Source organism: Entelurus aequoreus, linkage group LG28, assembly GCF_033978785.1.
Source record: "Entelurus aequoreus isolate RoL-2023_Sb linkage group LG28, RoL_Eaeq_v1.1, whole genome shotgun sequence".
NCBI lineage: Eukaryota > Metazoa > Chordata > Actinopteri > Syngnathiformes > Syngnathidae > Entelurus > Entelurus aequoreus.
This window is the reverse complement of record NC_084758.1, coordinates 24,086,589-24,106,400: the sequence shown is the minus strand read 5'-3', so window position 1 is coordinate 24,106,400 and position 19,812 is coordinate 24,086,589. Positions and strand designations below refer to the sequence as shown.

At 39.9% G+C, this 19,812-nt stretch overlaps 1 protein-coding gene across 2 annotated transcripts in view; it reads left to right on the top strand.

The window, feature by feature from the left end:
* Positions 1-19,812, top strand: part of wu:fb13g09 (ATP-binding cassette sub-family C member 5) — a 104,788-nt gene that overhangs the window by 15,079 nt on the left and 69,897 nt on the right. Inside the window, exons 1-2 of one of the 2 annotated variants that reach the window (XM_062039844.1) lie at positions 5,816-5,859; positions 5,925-6,080. In XM_062039844.1, coding sequence (XP_061895828.1) covers positions 5,831-5,859; positions 5,925-6,080 — 185 coding nt within the window. In that variant the 5' untranslated portion in view covers positions 5,816-5,830. Of the gene's footprint in view, positions 1-5,815; positions 5,860-5,924; positions 6,081-19,812 lie in introns of those variants that run through there. The other variant, XM_062039843.1, reaches the window with a different exon arrangement.

Here is a 19,812-nt window from a genome sequence, read left to right as displayed (position 1 = left end):
ACGGTATATATTTGATTTTCAAAGGAATCGCAATTCCTACTTGTAACAATTCTTAATCGATTCAAAAAAATCTAAAATCAGTTTTTTTATTTTCTATTTTTTTCAATCTGTCCTGTCCAGCCGCTCAGACAAATTATATTGTTGATGTAAATGATTGGATAGTGTTGGATACTTCTCTTTTTACCTTATTTTTATTTGACTTTATTAAATGTTTGGGAAGCATTTTATTAAACCCAACCAGTTTTCTTTTAAGTAATATAGAAATTTATCAGACCTGTTTGTTATTAAAAAATGTTATTAAAAAAGTATACATTTTGAATCAAGAAATCAATTCTGAATCTAATTGTTACCCCCAAGAATTGAATCAAATTGAATCGTGTAGTGCCCAAAAATTACATTTTTAAATGCTAAAATAAAAAAAATAAAAAATATATGTATATATACTGTATGTGTGTGTTTTTAGCATAACAAATGTTTAGACACCTCTGACAAGAAATATTAGAAGCTCTCAAAATAAAAATACAATATACTTCAAATATAAACAAACTTTAGGTAGTTATTTGAAAAATAAATAAATACTAACTTATGAAGTAATCAATTTGAAAATTACTATTTTCATTATTAATATTTTGCACGGGCAGAATTTTTAACACAAGGTTACACAGTTTTCATCATATTATTTTTATTTTTATTTTCATTCTATTTTTACTTGACAAAAAAATACATTACGTTAAAATTGGTATGGAATGATAAAAAGATGAAATGTTCTCATTAATAATCAATAATGATATACTTATAGTCACCTATAATACAAAGATGAAAATGTTTTACCATGTTTTTGAATAAAAAAAATATCAATATGGCCCGCATAATTTGACTTTTCATTATGCGGCCCTTGTTGGACACCTCTGAACTTAAGTATCAAAAGTATGGATATTTTTATTTGAAAATCGATATGAAAGCATAAAGATCTGGTGTTGACACATCACTAATATGAGCAGGAATTCTCAAAGTGCGGTTTGTGTACCACTAACGCTACACATGCCAAAGATTCACTTGATTAAAGTATGGTGTTTTATTTTCTTATATTCAAACACAGTGGTACTGTTCAAACTGTGTGTAATGTTACAGTTGTTAAAAAAATATTAAATATACTTGTTAAATAAAACCTCTGCCTTGTTTTTAATGCATACTTATGCCTACTACGCTACTGTATTTTAATGTTGGTACTTGGAGAGAGACGTTTTTTCTAAGGTGGTACTTGGTGAAAAAAGATTGACAACCACTGATATATAGAGAGGATCTTTACATGCTGTGTATGTACATCACACTTTTAACTTTTACTTGTCATGCAAGTGTAAAAAGAAGTTAACCACTGGAAAAACAACTTACTTTTTTAGATAAAATTTGTCTTTTAACGTTTCTTGTTAAGGCGGATCCCCTTTTTCCTTCTAGACTTTTTCTTCAACTGTCCTGTTATAGCCAGGACGTCCCATGTATTGAGCTAAATTAGTTTGTCTCCTGCGGGACCTCAGTTGTCTCACATATTGACTGTTAACCCTTGTGAACACAGCAGATGTCTTTCTATAGATAATAGATTAGATAAGACTAGATCAGTGGCAGATTAGCTGTCAATCAACTACGCAGCGTTGGCAAGTCCATTTATAAGCGACTTTGTGCTTGCAAATCTTCTGAGTCGCGGGTTGCACTTTTTTGGGCTTGTTTTTTTAACATGTTGTTGCTTATTTGGGTTTGCTTTTCTGTCTGTGTCGCAGGTAGATTGTGTTTGATGTACGTTGTGAAATGAGTTATCTACACGGAAATATTTTGGATATGTTTATTTACATACTTTAACTGTTTCCAAATGGTGTCAGTAACACGGCAGTAAAACGGCTGATCAAACAAAACAGACGTCATCGTCATGGACCAAACTAGCTGCGGAAACTAGCTCAACAGTCAATAACTCCACGGAAACGTTTTGGTGAATTTACTGAGGAATTTGTGAAACTGAAACAATACAGACACTCGTAAACATCTTAGCATATTAGCTAATGCTAATGGTGCTAGCTTATCATTACAGATTACGATAGCACGTACAAATTATGCATGAAAACATTCATACAGACATCACACATGGGACGGTTTAGTAAGTAAGATTTGTTTTAGTTGTATTGTAAAAATTACAAATGTCGCCTGGAGTGATGAATGACTAGGGATGATGTTTGATAAGAAATTATCGAGTTCGAGCCCATTATCGAATCCTCTTATCGAACCGATTCCTTATCGATTCTCTTATCGAATCCAGATAGGTTGTTGTATATGGAAAAAAACACAATATTTGGTTTAACAAAAGCTCACTTTTATTTTATAAGAATAAAATCAAATAAATAAATAAATATTGACTGTTACCCCCCCTAAAAAAAATAAAATAAATAAATATTGACTGTTACCCAAACTATATTAAGTGGGATTTTTCAGAAAAACAAATATATACAGTAACACAAAAACCACCTGTCTCTGTGATCACTATAGGTGTATAAATAATAATATAGTGTTGAATAAAATCAGTCCCTTGAGCACAAAACTGAAAATAATACAGCTATCCAAAAAGTGCACTTATAAATGGGTTATACTTGTATAGCGCTTTTCTACCTTCAAGGTACTCAAAGCGCTTTGACAGTATTTCCACATTCACCCATTCACACACACATTCACACACTGATGGCGGTAGCTGCCATGCAAGGCGCTAACCAGCAGCCATCAGGAGCAAGGGTAAAGTTTATTGCCCAAGGACACAATGGACGTGACTAGGGAGGTAGAAGGTGGGGATTGAACCCCAGTAACCAGCAACACTCCGATTGCTGGCACAGCCACTCTACCAACTTCGCCACGCCGTTCGTCACTTCTGCTGCTATAAGAACATACTAACTACACACACAGGCAGACAGCTAACAAACAATCCAAGACGTCTAATAAAGTTCCAAAGCAGATTAATCCATTTAGGCTCTTTATTGTTGTTGATCTTGCTTTGTCTTTTCCTATCTTTACTTTTGTCTTGCACTGGACTGTTTTTTTGTTTTTTTTTAAACTGGAATACACACAATGACAAATGTATAATCTATGTGATTCAATTAACACACTGAAATTTAATACACAGTATGTAAATGTTAGCTTCACACAAATATACAGTACTATCATCAAACAAATACTTCTGAGTTTTGAAACTATTTCGATGGTGGAAATACACGACTGGCAGCCATTTTAAGTCCTCAAAACATCCATTGAAACAGTGCACAAAAATTGTTTTTCAATAAACATCTTAGTATCAAATTTAACAACTTTCCACCTTAATATTGAGTTACATAAACAAGTTAAACAGTTTACTTACAGACTTATCTTTTCCAAGGCTTGTAAGAGCTAACACAACTTGTCTACTTTTCAATTGTCTCATCAACTGAACTGACGTCGCTAACCCGGAAGTGCCCAAACTAATGACGCGTAGTATTTTCATATCGCCACAAGGTGTCAGTAAAAGTCTACAATCAAATGGGCATAACTTTGCCGTCCCACAGGGTATTTCCTGTGGGAAGGGATTCGTTCCCAGGGATTCGAATAAAGAACCAACTCTATTTCTTTACTATAGTGGCCTTGATGATGGGAACCGGTTCTCAAAAAGGGATTCGAATCCATGGAATCGGTTCTTTTCTTATCGAACAACCGGGAGAACTGGTTTCGAACATCATCCCTATGAATGACTAATCCATACGAATAGAAACAATATGGACGATTAGAAAACCGAACCGCACTTCTACTTCCGGTTCAAAGCTTTAAACAGCAGGAATTCACATTACCAAGCAGCACCTGCAGTAAACTTGAACAAAAGGAGGTGCCATAGCACAAACAATAACACGCCATTTAAAAGTCTTTGCAAGTATTTAATGAAAACTGTTGGCATTTTGGCTGTCAGCAAAGAAAATCCATAAATTAGTCACACTGTTTTATAAGCCGCAGGGTTCAAAGTGCATCACTACTCAATAGTGCACAAGTACGGGCCAGTTTAATTTTTACCATGAATTGATTTACGTGGACCCCGAACTTAAACAAGTTGAAAAACTTATCCGGGTGTTACCATTTAGTGGTCAATTGTACGGAATATGTACTGTACTGTGCAATCTACTAATAAAAGTTTCAATCAATCAATCAATCAAGTAGTTAGCTATATATATCCATTCATACATTATATGACTTTAATTTGCTTTCACGTTAAAAACAACTCTAATTTTTAAGGTGTGGCGGCTTTTATTTTGCCGTGGCAGGCTGCCACGATAAATTACATGTAGGGGAAACCCTGCTGTTGCCTCGATTAATCGTTTAAACAGTAACTAGTAAAAAATAAAATAAAATCTGGACTGCTTGGAGTGCATGGAACCTTAAGTATGCAGACATAGTGGGTTTTTTTTAAAACATTTTATTTTGTTCAATTCACACATGTCAAAAGTGTAATTTTATTGTTGATAATGTGCATTAATTGGAAACAATTATGAATGTTATGGCAATAAAAATAATATTTGTTTATTTTAATTATTTAAAGTTAAAGTACCAATGATTGTCACACACACACTAGGTATGGCGAAATTATTCTCTGCATTTTGACCCATCACCCTTGATCACCCCCTGGGAAGTGAGGGGAGCAGTGAGCAGCAGCAGTGGCCGCGCCCGGGATTCCTTTTTTGGTGATTTAACCCCCAATTCCAACCCTTGATTCTGAGTGCCAAGCAGGGAGGTAATGGGTCCCATTTTTATAGTCTTTGGTATGACTTGGCCGGGGTTTGAACTCACAACCTACCGATCTCAGGGCGGACACTCTTACCACAAGGCCACTGAGTATGTGGCCTTGTGGTTAAAAAAAAATACAAAATTAGGCTGTAAAGTATATTTTATCAGATTACACGATTAATCCGAGTAATCGATAGATTACTCAATTACTAAAATAATCGATAGCAGCAGCCCTTGTTTGATTAAATCTGAACATTTCAAACCCACACAAATTATTCTGAAATACCATAGTATCATTGAATTTGGTTTATGTTTTAATGTAAACACTCCACATGGTAACCCCATATCCTCATGTTTTGGGGCGGTATAGCTGGGTTGGTAGAGCGGCCGTGCCAGCAACTTGAGGGTTTCAGGTTCGATCCCCGCTTCCGCCATCCTAGTCACTTCCGTTGTGTCCTTGGGCAAGACGCTTTACCCACCTGCCCCCAGTGCCACCCACACTGGTTTAAATGTAACTTAGATATTGGGTTTCACTATGTAAAGCGCTTTGAGTCACTAGAGAAAAGCGCTATATAAATATAATTTACTACTACTTACTACTTTTGACAGTCAGATCACTATTTAGAAATTTTCTCATCCAAGAGAACTTTGTGGCACATTAAAAAACAGATTAACTTTTTGTGTTTTGTTGCATTTATTATTCTGGGCTGATCTGCAGTCTTGTAAATTGCCCGAAAGCCTCTCACGACGTCACATGCACTGCTTGTTTTTTCCCCGACGTTTTGGGTCAAGTTCATAACCGTCTCACCTCAAAAGTGCTTGACTTGCAAATGCAAACACAAAGTGATTTCAATACAAGAGGACAATACATGCCTCTGATTGCCATTTGAGGACATACAAAGACACAGAAACTCACTTTTAGTCAAATTGTGGCTGTTAGCCGTGATAACACAATCTTGTCCTCAAGTAGCGTGCATCACCGGGTTTGAACATACACTACGTGATAAACAAGCCGTTACATTGTTTCCAACAGTTATCAAAGAGGAATGTGCAAATGACTGCTCATACACTGTCTCAACTGAGGCAAGCAAAACGTAGACTCTTCTCTCAGGTCGGGTCCACTCACTGACAATGTCTCTCTCTTCCAGGAACCAGCACCCTGTCGATAACTCCGGGCTCTTCTCTTTTATGACTCTGCACTGGCTCACGCCGCTGGCCCTGAAAGCCTACAAGACGTCCAGCTTGTCCATAGACGACGTGTGGGGGCTCTCCTGCCACGAAGCCTCTGAAGTCAACTGCCAAAGGTGAGCTGAGAAGTGTGTATTGCGGGAGGCTCGAAAGGCGTCACGGGTGTGGTGGGGCCAAAATAGTCCTCAGGAGAACTCAAAGCACTGTAAAAAGTTACATAGCTCCGAATATATGGGGATTTAATTAGATTGGTGATTGTGAAAAATAACAAGCAGAAATGTGTTGGGGGGGTGTACAAAATGAAAATGTGACACTCACCTCAAAGCTGAAGGCATGTACGGGCATGGACATGCTAACTTTGCCAGCGTGGGGAACCTCACTCCAATCTCTTTTCACCAAATATATACAGTATTGCAATAATTACAATGACGTTTTTTGAATTTCAAAATGGTACTTTAAAGGCCTACTGAAATGAAATTTTCTTATTTAAACGGGGATAGCAGATCCATTCTATGTGTCATACTTGATCATTTCGCGATATTGCCATATTTTTGCTGAAAGGATTTAGTAGAGAACATCAACGATAAAGTTTTGGTCGCTGATAAAAAAGCCTTGCCTGTACCGGAAGTAGCGTGACGTCACAGGTTGAAGCCCTCCTCACCTTTGCACATTGTTTACACCAGCAGCAAGAGCGATTTGGACCGAGAAAGCGACGATTACCCCATTAATTTGAGCCAGGATGAAAGATTCGTGGATGAGGACGTGAGAGTGAAGGATTAGAGTGCAGTGCAGGACGTATCTTTTTTTGCTCTGACCGTAACTTAGGTAAAAGGGCTCATTTTACATTCTCTCCTTTTTTTATTGTGTATCACGGATTTCTATTTTAAACCACCTCGGATACTATATCCTCTTGAAAATGAGAGTCGAGAACGCGAAATGGACATTCACAGTGACTTTTATCTCCACGACAATACATCGGCGAAGCACTTTAGCTACGGAGCTAACGTGATAGCATCGTGCTTAAATGCAGATAGAAACAAAAGAAATAAGCCCCTGACTGGAAGGATAAGACAGAAGATCAACAATACTACTATTACTATTAAACCCTGGTTAATGCTGTACCGCCTGGCGAAGCCTAGCAATGCTGTTGCTAACGACGCCATTGAAGCTAACTTACCTACGGGACCTCGACAGAGCTATGCTAAAAACATTAGCTCTCCACCGACGCCAGCTCTCATCTGCTCATCACGACCCGTGCTCACCTGCGTTCCAGTGATCGACGGCACGACGAAGGACCTCACCCGATCATCAATGCGGTCGGCGGCCCGGAGACGGAGGAAGTCAAGGTGAGGACAGCGGCGCGGCGGCGGGCGTTGTAGCTTTCGACGATCAGAGTCGGCAAGAAACATATATTTCCCCAAAGTTACGTACGTGACATGCACATAGCGCCACGTACGTACGGGCAAGCGTTCAAATGTTTGGAAGCCAAACCTGTACTCACGGTAGGGCGTCTGCTATCCGTCTCAAAGTCCTCCTGGTTGTGTTGCTGCAGCCAGCCGCTAATACACCGATCCCACCTACAGCTTTCTTCTTTGCAGTCTCCATTGTTAATTGAACAAATTACAAAAGATTCACCAACACAGATGTCCAGAATACTGTGGAATTTAGCAATGAAAACAGAGATTTTTGTATTGGATCCAATGGGTCCGAATACTTCCGTTTCAACGATTGACGTCACGTGCATACGTCATCATACATAGACGTTTTCAACCGGAAGTTTCGCGGGAAATTTACACGGCATTCTAGCAGCTAACGGGCTACGATAGACTGACCATACGTCCTCTTTTCACCGGACATGTCCTCTTTTGCGGAGCTGTCAGGGCGGAGTTTCTTAAATGCCTCAAATGTCCGGCATTTTGAGTTAGGGATGCGTGTATTTTCAATGTACGTTCAGGGTTAAGAAGGGGTTAAGAACAAAACAAATTGTGCGCGCAGCAGCATTGGTGAGGGAGGGGCAGAGACAGAGAGAGCGAGAGAGTTATGATAAACGCGCATGCGTCGCCAGGCTCTGCTTTTTATCCATAGATTTATCAGGTTTAATTTTTTATTATCTATAGCAGGGGTGTCAAAAGTGGGGTAATGTTTTAAAGGCCCACGGCATATTCTAAAAATACTATTAAAATAAACAAAAACATAACAAAAGTGAAATAAAAAAGCTTAATGGTTAAATGTCATTTAGAAAAATTTGCAATGTTGACTAATAAAACAAAGCTGTATTTTTTTTTTTTCACACTGTCTTGTCTAAACATAATATTGAATCACTATCAATGTTATTATGAATTATTGACCTATCCAAGGTTCCGATTACTTCACATCAAATATTCCACTAAGAAAAATATTTTTGGTGGAAGATTTTGCAAATTTGGTGAATAAATAACTCAAAAATTTATATTTTGTTGTTTTCCTACTGTACCGAAAATGAACCGAACCGTGACCTCTAAACCGAGGTACGTACCGAAACGAAATTTTTGTGTTCCGTTACACCCCTAGTAATAACTCATTTTCTGTGGACAGTGAATCTATACTGCCATACAAGCTGTAAACCGACTACTCTTGAGTATATCCACGTTTAATTTCTATAATAAAACACATGATACAATGTTTGCTAACCAAGGTAATAGGACTGTAACGATGAACTGTATTAATGATAACCGCGGTAAAACTCGAGGGTTAGTATTACCGTTTTAAATTGCAATGATCGAAAAACCATGATTTATGGTCACACTTTGATAAACTCACTAGCTTAAATGCTAACATGCAAACAAAACAACTTTCACCATTGAGAAATGACATACCATAGTATAAGATTGTATAAACACATTGCAGTCTGAGCAACTAAGAGAATCAATTGTGCACATTGAACCTACAAGCTGTGCTTTCTTAGAGTAGAGCGGCGATTCTCAAACTGTGGTACATGTACCACAAGTGGTACCCGGGCTCCGTCTAGTAGTTGGCCAAAGAATCACTTGATAAAAGTACAGTGGTTTCTTTTCCTATATTAAAACTGTGTGTAATGTTACAGTGGCCAAAAATATTAAGTATACTTGTTAAATAAAACCTCTGCCTTGTTTTTAATGAAAACGTAGGCCTACTGTGCGACTTTATTTTAATGTGGGTCATTATAATGGTATTTGGAGATCCAAGTTTTTTTTCTCAGGTGGTACTTAATGAAAACATTGTGAGAACCACTGGAGTAGAGTGACCATTCTATACTCAGAGGAATACAAGATGGAGGTGTTTTGACGGTACGTTCAAGGACCGATGAACAGAGTAGGACACCACAAGGGCCGCCAGAACACTCGTATCAGTGAAGCATAAGAAACAAAAGACGTGCAGAATAGTGGGCTTTCTAACAGTGGGTCTATTTATTTATTTTAGTTACTTACCGTAATTTTCGGACTATAAGTCGCACCGGAGTATAAGTCGCACCGGAGTATAAGTCGCACCGGAGTATAAGTCGCACCGGCCGAAAATGCATAATAAAGAAGGAAAAAAACATAAGTCGCATTTTTGGGGGAAATTTATTTGATAAAACCCAACACCAAGAATAGACATTTGAAAGGTAATTTAAAATAAATAAAGAACAACAGGCTGAATAAGTGTACGTTATATGAGGCATAAATAACCAACTGAGAACGTGCCTGGTATGTTAACGTAACATATTATGGTAAGAGTCATTCAAATAACTATAACATATAGAACATGCTATACGTTTACCAAACAATCTGTCACTCCTAATCGCTAAATCCCATGAAATCTTATACGTCTAGTCTCTTACGTGAATGAGCTAAATAATATTATTTGATATTTTACGGTAATGTGTTCATAATTTCACACAAGTCGCTCCTGAGTATAAGTCGCACCCCCGGCCAAACTATGAAAAAAACTGCAACTTATAGTCCAAAAAATACGGTAAATCAATCTAAAGATTGCAGTGTGTGTGTATAAGTACTTTTTGAGCACATTCAATTTTGGTCCCAATATCATATTGTTAACCTTTACAAAACAGCAAAACGCACTCATAACACGCTGTTAATGACATTGATTGGCTACGTGTGAACCGCATTAGTGTGCAGAGAACGTTCATGTTTTTAAGAGCAGGCTTAAGACCCACCTTTTTGTTTTGGCTTTTACCTAATATTAATTATTTTATTGAAGTCATTTGCATTTTACTTTGTATCTTATTGTTTATGCAATATTTTATTTAGTTCTATTTATGTATTATATATTTACTGTATATTCATTTTATATTTATCTTTTTTATTTATTTTTTTAATCTTCATATGTCTTAGTGGTATTTTATCCTTTATCTCTACTCACGGTTCTTACTATTTTACAAGTTTTATTATTTTTACTTTCTAACGTTCCTCAGAGGGAGCCATCTGCCTCAGGTGTTATTGACCGTGCTGTGGGGGCGGTTTGTGTCAGCGTTCTGGTGCAGATGGTTCCTGTGATAGTGTTTGCTCACCTGTCTCCTCTGTACTCAGCCATGCATTCATTTGTTTATATAGTTGCATTTGTGTGTATGTTTGTGTTTGTGTTTGGTATTTGTGTCCGTGCGTGCGTATGTGATAACTTTGTGTTGCATTTATTTTATGTATGAAAAGCGCTTTTTAAATACCGTATTTTTCGCACTATAAAGTGCACCTAAAAACCTCCAATTTTCTCAAAAGCTGACAGTGCGCCTTATAATCCGGTGCGCCTTATATATGGACCAATATTGAGCCGCAACAAACCTAAACTTCATTTTCATAAAGTTTAGGTCTCGCAACTACGGTAAACAGCCGCCAACTTCTTTTTCCCCCGTAGAAAAAGAAGCGCTTCTTCTTCTACGGTAAGCAGCCGCCAACTTCAATTTCCCCCGTAGAAGAAGATGATCTTCTTCTACGGTAAGCAGCCGCCCCCGTAGAAGAAGAAGAAGCGTGCGGTGCATGCTGGGATATATGACTGCACGAGGCGTGTCGTTTTGATTACCATTTGTTTGTTTATGTAAAGACCCCAAAATGGCTCCTATTAAGAGACACGCTTACGACGCAGAGTTTAAACTTAAGACGATCAGTCACGCAGTAAAACACGGGAATAGAGCAGCAGCGACACTGACTCCATTAATGACGACTTCGGGTATCCGCCCAACTGTTTAATTCGGACACTGAAGAAGAAGAATTTGATGGTTTCGTGGATGAGGAATAACTTCATAACGTGAGCTTTACATGTTTATTTTGTGTGTTGTGTTGTGTGACATTAACGTTTGAGCAACGTTGAGTTATTGATATATTGTTATTGCTCTGCACTATTTCGAGTGTTACTATATTGTGATTGCACTAACGTTTGATTTACCGTAGCAGTATCACCGTTTTTTACGTGTTTATTGAATCAGGGAAAAGTTCCCCTCCTCCCCTGTGATATAAATGTTGCACTACTGTTACACCTTGCTGTTGTTAAAAGATAAACAAAACACCACGTCACTGCCTTTACCTCGGGGAAAATAATAAAACTGCTGTTTATTCATTTTGGGAGTGAACAGAGTTGTCAGAACGCTGGTTTGTAATCTATTAATAAAGTTTTTACTGACCTATCTGACTGTTTTGTTGACATTCCCTTTAGCGCAGCTCCATCTAATGGCTGCATAGGTGCGCCTTATAATCCGGTGCGCCTTATATAAGAACAAAGTTTTGAAATATGCCATTCATTGAAGGTGCGCCTTATAATCCGGTGCGCCTTATATTGCAGAAAATACGGTAGTTTGAATGATTGATTGATTGATTGACCTGGCAGTTATAGTTTATGTATATTGTTGGAAATTTCTGCCTGTTTATGTGGCCATGAACGCGTCACCAGCTGAGCCAAGTGTGTGCGTCTCTTGGTGCAAATGAAAGAGAGAGTGCGGTTGCTTTCAATATGACATATAGTTGGTTAGTTTTGGTGTGAATATGGGACAAAGTGACCAGTTTTGCAAGATAGTAGTTTTGTTGTTTTGGCGTGGTACGGCCGACAGTAATCCGTTTTGCTCAGTTTAATGATTGTTGATGCAGATCACCTCCATCTCTGCAGACATTGTCATTGTTTTATCCGTTATGACCACTAGAGTTGCATTGGTACTGAATCAATTCTTTATTTTCTTCAGCATTCGGGTTAGATTTTGGATTTTCATGCGCGGAGGACACCTTATTGCGAAGGCGTGCACTTTAGAGGGAACATTGGATGTGAAGGGGATTTAGTTTCCATTCCCAGTGTATCAATGCTGGGATGAACTGGTCATCTGCACCATGCCACTCTAGCCTCACACTGTTCGCTCAGCGAGATTTTTTTGCCATGTTTCTACAAATATTTGTAGGACCCCCCCCCCCCACCCGTGCTCTCCTGGTCATACCCTTGAACGAGATACCTGCTCAAACATTGACAGTACAGCCAGAGCAGAGTTTAGGTGCAAGGCTGTGTGGGAATTTACAGTGAAAAGATCCCCACTCTGCGTGCTCATCGCAATGTTTGCTCTCTGCTTGCAGAGTTTGACACCAGCACATTTAATCGATGGACATCCAGTTCCTTGTGTAGCGGCGGCACAGGGTTGTCCAAGGATGGCGGGCCGGCTAAGAATAACAGAGATTAGAGATTAGAGTGAGAGTTAGCAGCCCCCGACTTTGGCGGTTATGTCATTAACTGCTCAGCTTGTGATGTACTGCGTCTCCCCTGCCACTGTCATTCGCTGTCTCTTTGGCTGTAGGCCACGAGAGAAGATTGCCCGTGAAGCACTGCTTAAGAAACACGAGGAGAAATCGCATTTTAGGAATTACCCGGTCACGCTCAGCACAGCTGAGGTGATGATGCGACTGTATACCAGAGCTGTATCAAAATAACATCAAAATTAGGGCTGCAACAACTAATCGATTAAATCGATTAAAATCGATTATAAAAATAGTTGCTGATTAATTTAGTCATCGATTCGTTGGATCTATGCAATGAGAGGGGCTACTTTTTTTATTTTTTTATTTTTATTTTTTTAAATAAACCTTTATTTATAAACTGCAACATTTACAAACAGCTGAGAAACAATAATCAAAATAAGTATGGTGCCAGTATGCTGTTTTTTTTTCAATACAATACTGGAAAGGATAGATAAGTAGTTTGTCTCTTTTATCCGATTATTAATCGATTAATCAAAGTAATAATCGACAGATTAATCGATTATCAAATTAGTTGTTAGTTGCAGCCCTAATCAAAATAATATAAATATGTGTTCATTATTGTGGTCGTTGATCCGTGTTATAGTGCTAAAAATAGAATTAAAATGTTTTGGTACATTGATTAGCAACATGAGAGTGATCAAATCATAGAGACAACTCAGCATGATGTGTTAGCATTTTTAGTAAACCTTTATCAGAAAAGGAAAGAAGTATTGGGCCATCCTAATACTTTGATTAATGTAAAAATACACATTTTCAATCTAAACGATGAATATTTTCACATTGATAAAAACTAAACAAATGAATACAAATATTTATCGTACTTTTTCATCATATTGGTCTATTAATTTGTTTTCTCACAAATAAGGTTTCATTAAATAATTTAATCACAACAGTTATGCTTATTATTTTTTATTATGTATATATTACAATTATGTATTGTATAGTTGCTGTCAAATTATATTTTAAAAAATCACATTAAAGGCCTACTGAAATGAATTTTTTAAAATTTAAACGGGGATAGCAGATCCATTCTATGTGTCATACTTGATCATTTTGCGATATTGCCATATTTTCGCTGAAAGGATTTAGTAGAGAACAACAACGATAAAGTTCGCAACTTTTGGTCGCTGATAAAAAAAGCCTTGCCTATATCGGAAGTAGCGTAACGTCACCGGAGGAAGGACTCCTCACATTTTCCCATTGTTTACAATGCAGCGAGAGAGATTCGGACCGAGAAAGCGACGATTACCCCATTAATTTGAGCGGGGATGAAAGACTCGTGGATGAGGAAAGTGAGAGTGAAGGACTACAGTGCAGTGCAGGGCGTATCTTTTTTCGCTCTGACCGTAACGTAGGTACAAGGGTTCATTGGATTCCACACTTTCTCCTTTTTCTATTGTGGATCACAGATTTGTGTTTTAAACCACCTCGGATACTATATCCTCTTGAAAATGAGAGTCGAGAACGCGAAATGGACATTCATAGTGACTTTTATCTCCACGACAATACATCGGAGAAGCACTTTAGCTACGGAGCTAACGTGATAGCATCGGGCTTAACTGCAGATAGAAACAAAAGAAATAAACCCCTGACTGGAAGGATAGACAGAAAATCAACAATACTATTAAACCATGGACCTGTAAATACACGGTTAATGCTTTCCAGCCTGGCGAAGCTTAGCAATGCTGTTGCTAACGACGCCATTGAAGCTAACTTAGCTACGGGACCTCACAGAGCTATGCTAAAAACATGAGCTATCCACCTACGCCAGCCAGCCCTCATCTGCTCATCAACACCCGTGCTCACCTGCGTTCCAGCGATCGACGGAGCGACGAAGGACTTCACCCGATCATCGATGCGGTCGGCGGCTAGCGTCGGATAGCGCGTCTGCTATCCAAGTCAAAGTCCTCCTGGTTGTGTTGCTGCAGCCAGCCGCTAATACACCGATCCCACCTACAGCTTTCTTCTTTGCAGTCTTCATTGTTCATTAAACAAATTGCAAAAGATTCACCAACACAGATGTCCAGAATACTGTGGAATTTTGCGATGAAAACAGCTTTTTGTATTGGATACAATGGTGTCCGAATACTTCCGTTTCAACGATTGACGTCACGCGCATACGTCATCATACATAGACGTTTTCAACCGGAAGTTTCGCAGGAAATTTAAAATTTCACTTCATAAGTTAACCCGGCCGTATTGGCATGTGTTGCAATGTTAAGATTTCATCATTGATATATAAACTATCAGACTGCGTGGTCGGTAGTAGTGGGTTTCAGTAGGCCTTTAATGTCCAGCAGATGTCAGTATTTAGTGACACAGTATCGACACAGTATCAATACAGTTTTGCAATGTGTCGAAACGCTTCATGACGCCTCATCAACCCATCACTAGCAAACAGTCCACAGCATACAGCTACAGCTCACAATATTCCAGCACTGACTGGAGGGCAGGGCAGGTCTAAATAGCAACCGGCTGATTGACACCAGGTGGGGCCAGGTGCCAATCAGCCGCAGCTGAGGGGAAACAGCGCTCAGGTGGACAAGCAGGAAACTGAACAAAAATAAGAGCGCTGACAGGAAATAAAACAAACACAGAGGAAAAACTAAAACCCAACCAAACTGTCAGTGACAAGCCTGACACAGGGTGTATTTTGGAGAGAAATTTATCAGCGTGCACAGCAGTCCAAGCCATCTCACTAATCTTTGCACTGTTGTATGCATGGCCTCATCCCTGTCCATATAACAACCTGTGCCACCTTTCAGGTAACCACCCGCGGTTAAGGTAAAGGAGCATGTACCCTCAAAATATATTGTGTGACTAATCTGCGTATACCTGTGATTAATGGGATATATTTTGCAATTAATCACAAGATTTAAATCGTTATTTTTGACAGCCCTAATGTATTTATATTGTATTATAATATTATGTTTTAAAATATTCATATTAAGTTTTTTACTGAGAGAAAGTATCCTAATGATGTACAAACCCCGTTTCCATATGAGTTGGGAAATTGTGTTAGATGTCAATATAAACGGAATACAATGATTTGCAAATCATTTTCAACCCATATTCAGTTGAATATGCTACAAAGACAACATATTTGATGTTCGAACTGATAAACATTTTTTTTTTTGCAAATAATCATTAACTTTTGAATTTGATGCCAGCAACACATGACAAAGAAGTTGGGAAAGGTGGCAATAAATACTGATAAAGTTGAGGAATGCTCATCAAACACTTATTTGGAACATCCCACAGGTGAACAGGCAAATTGGGAACAGGTGGGTGCCATGATTGGGTATAAAAGTAGATTCCATGAAATGCTCAGTCATTCACAAACAAGGATGGGGCGAGGGTCACCACTTTGTCAACAAATGCGTGAGCAAATTGTTGAACAGTTTAAGAAAAACCTTTCTCAACCAGCTATTGCAAGGAATTTAGGGATTTCACTATCTACGCTCCGTAATATCATCAAAGGGTTCAGAGAATCTGGAGAAATCACTGCACGTAAGCAGCTAAGCCTGTGACCTTCGATCCCTCAGGCTGTACTGCATCAACAAGCGACATCAGTGTGTAAAGGATATCACCACATGGGCTCAGGAACACTTCAGAAACCCACTGTCAGTAACTACAGTTGGTCGCTACATCTGTAAGTGCAAGTTAAAAGTCTCCTATGCAAGGCGAAAACCGTTTATCAACAACACCCAGAAACGCAGTCGGCTTCGCTGGGCCTGAGCTCATCTAAGATGGACTGATACAAAGTGGAAAAGTGTTCTGTGGTCTGACGAGTCCACATTTCAAATTGTTTTTGGAAACTGTGGACGTCGTGTCCTCCGGACCAAAGAGGAAAAGAACCATCCGGATTGTTATAGGCGCAAAGTTGAAAAGCCAGCATGTGTGATGGTATGGGGGTGTATTAGTGCCCAAGACATGGGTAACTTACACATCTGTGAAGGCACCATTAATGCTGAAAGGTACATACAGGTTTTGGAGCAACATATGTTGCCATCCAAGCAACGTTACCATGGACGCCCCTGCTTATTTCAGCAAGACAATGCCAAGCCACGTGTTACATCAACGTGGCTTCATAGTAAAAGAGTGCGGGTACTAGACTGGCCTGCCTGTAGTCCAGACCTGTCTCCCATTGAAAATGTGTGGTGCATTATGAAGCCTAAAATACCACAACGGAGACCCCCGGACTGTTGAACAACTTAAGCCTTAAGCTGTACATCAAGCAAGAATGGGAAAGAATTCCACCTGAGAAGCTTAAAAAATGTGTCTCCTCAGTTCCCAAACTTTTACTGAGTGTTAAAAGGAAAGGCCATGTAACACAGTGGTGAACATGCCCTTTCCAAACTCCTATGGCACGTGTTGCAGCCATGAAATTCTAAGTTAATTATTATTTGCAAAAAAAAAATAAAGTTTATGAGCTTGAACATCAAATATCTTATCTTTGTAGTGCATTCAATTGAATATGGGTTGAAAAGGATTTGCAAATCATTGTATTCCGTTTATATTTACATCTAACACAATTTCCCAACTCATGGAAACGGGGTTTTTATTTTTGAAGGTAAAAATGTGCATTTCAATGAGTTCATTAGTGTACAGACTATAAGTACCAGTAATTCATCACTCTGACAGTATCATATAAAACTGGTTGGTATTATCTTTATAAAGGAAGCTGTTTGTATACAGCGTACTTAATGATGCATCCAGTGAGCGCTATCGGCTCGTCAGGGCTGGTAGGCCAAAGGTATGCAGGAGCACAGAGGGATTTAGTTTGTGTTTCCATAGCTGGAACAGTTATGCAACCCAGATGCACAGCATCAGAGAGGATAGTGTGAAGATGAAAAAGAAAAAAAGAAAAAATCACCCTGGGAGAGTTGACACTTGCCGGTGCCCAGCGAGGTGCGAATCTTCAACGCGGCGTCTGAGCCAAAGCGCCTCTCAAAACATCAGCTTGAATCTGGCTGTCGGCTGGTGGGAACATTTCTGTCCAATCATCCCTGTGTGGATCTCACTGTGTTGTCATGGTGCTCTTCCCCAACTTATTGTACACGAGAATATTACACTGGACATTTTAAAAGACAGGAGAAGCCAGTGTCTCACACAAAAGATGTCGGATTCTGATTAAACTGCAGTAATGGCGAATTCCCATGGAGGCAGCTATTGTATGTAGTTTCACTTGTGCGCATATTGGTCGGGCCATTTACATTTGCTACCAGGAAGTTGTACTTTTTTTAATGACACAGCTGGATTCAAGTTTTACTATAGATTTTCTGCACAATAAGAAGGCATTTAGTTGTTTTTTTCCGCTTATCTGTGGTTGTGTCACGGGTGCAGCAGCCTAAGCAGAGAAGCCCAGACTTCCCTCTCCCCAGCTACCTTATCCAGCTCTTCCCAGGGGATCCTGTGGCCTTCCCAGTCCAGCTGGGAGACACAGTCTCTCCAACGTATCCTAGGTCTTCCTCTCACAGATCCCCGAGCCACCTCATCTGGCTCCTCACGATGTGAAGGAGCAGCGACTTTACTCTGAGCTTCAACCAGAACCATCTAAATAGTGACCCCATTAACCCCAAAGGTATAAAACAAAGCATTTGTCCTTTTTACATAATTTCAACAGTCAATCAATCAATCAAACAATGTTTATTTATATAGCCCTAAATCACAAGTGTCTCAAAGGATGACTATGAGAAAACTTGGAGAGGACCGCAGACCTCTAGGGGAGACCGGATGCAATGGACGTCGAGTGGGTCTAGCATAATATTGTGAAAGTCCAGTCCATAGTGGATCTAACATAATAGTGAGAGTCCAGTCCATAGTGGGGCCAGCAGTAGACCATCCCGAGCAGAGACGGGTCAGCAGCGCAGAGATGTCCCCTACCGATGCACAGGCGAGCGGTCCACCCCGGGTCCCGACTCTGGACAGCCAGCACTTCATCCATGGCCAACAGTCTTGTGGAACCTGTCCCTATCTCTAAGGGAGAGCTTCGCCCTACGGAGGAAACTTGTTTCGGCTTCTTGTGCCCGTGATCTTGTCCTGTTGGTCACAACCCAAAGATCACGGCCATAGGTGAGGGTAGGAACGTAGAACGACCGGTAGATTGAGAGCTTTGTCTTTTGGCTCAGCTCCGTCTTCACCACGACGAACCGGACTGGTTGGGCAAACTCCCATGCACGCTCAAGCACTCTGCCGAGATTATAGGGCTGGTCCACAGTTCCACGACCAGGACCAAAACCACACTGCTCCTCTTGAATCCGAGGCACTGCTATCTGGTGTAGCTGACTGGGCCTTACCGGGAAGGCTGAGTCGTGCAATCCCTTGATAGTTGGAACTCCTTCTTTTCCCCCTGCCCTTCTTTTACCTGTCCTGTAAGCCACATTGGAAATAATATCTCCAGGACAGATTTACTTTACAAAAAGAAGTGTGGGATGATTCCACGTCCCTAGAGCTAGCCGAGAATCAGAGTGCCAAGGTCCCTGCCTTCGGCTGTCACCCAGCTCATGTTGCACTCAACCTCCACGGCACCTCCCATGAGGGGTGAGCCCATTGGAGGGGGAACCCACGTCCGGCCATCAGGCGCTCGCCATCGAGCCCCACTTCTAGGCCCAGTTCCAGGCTCCGGACCCGCGTCCGGGCGAGGGAAACTTCTGCCCATGTTTTTGTGTCTTTGTGTCTTCATATCATTTCCCAAGCTGGGCACCGTGCGGCTGATGTTTAGTCTTTTGCACTCGTTTGACGTCAAGTAGTAATTATCCGGCTGCACAAGAGTCAGCTCTGTTTAATGTTCTGTCTGTCTTTTGATTGGTTTTTAATAAAGTCGTTAAGGGCGTAAATGACTCTCTGCAGCGGCTTCTGCTGCTGCTGCTCCGGAGAGTCATTAGTAACCTGGCCAACATGATTTTCCACGCTCTTTACGGAGTATTATCCGGCAATAAAAGTGCATTAGCCGCATCTTTAATAAGTTAGCTTGTAGCTCTCCAAGTATAATTACACGCGGCGTCATTCACCAAAGGCTGATTTTCTGAAATAGTAGGTCAACTTTTTTAATTACAGCCCTAATTGCTGTCATTTTTCTTCGGTGATTTTGGGTCTCTGTGAT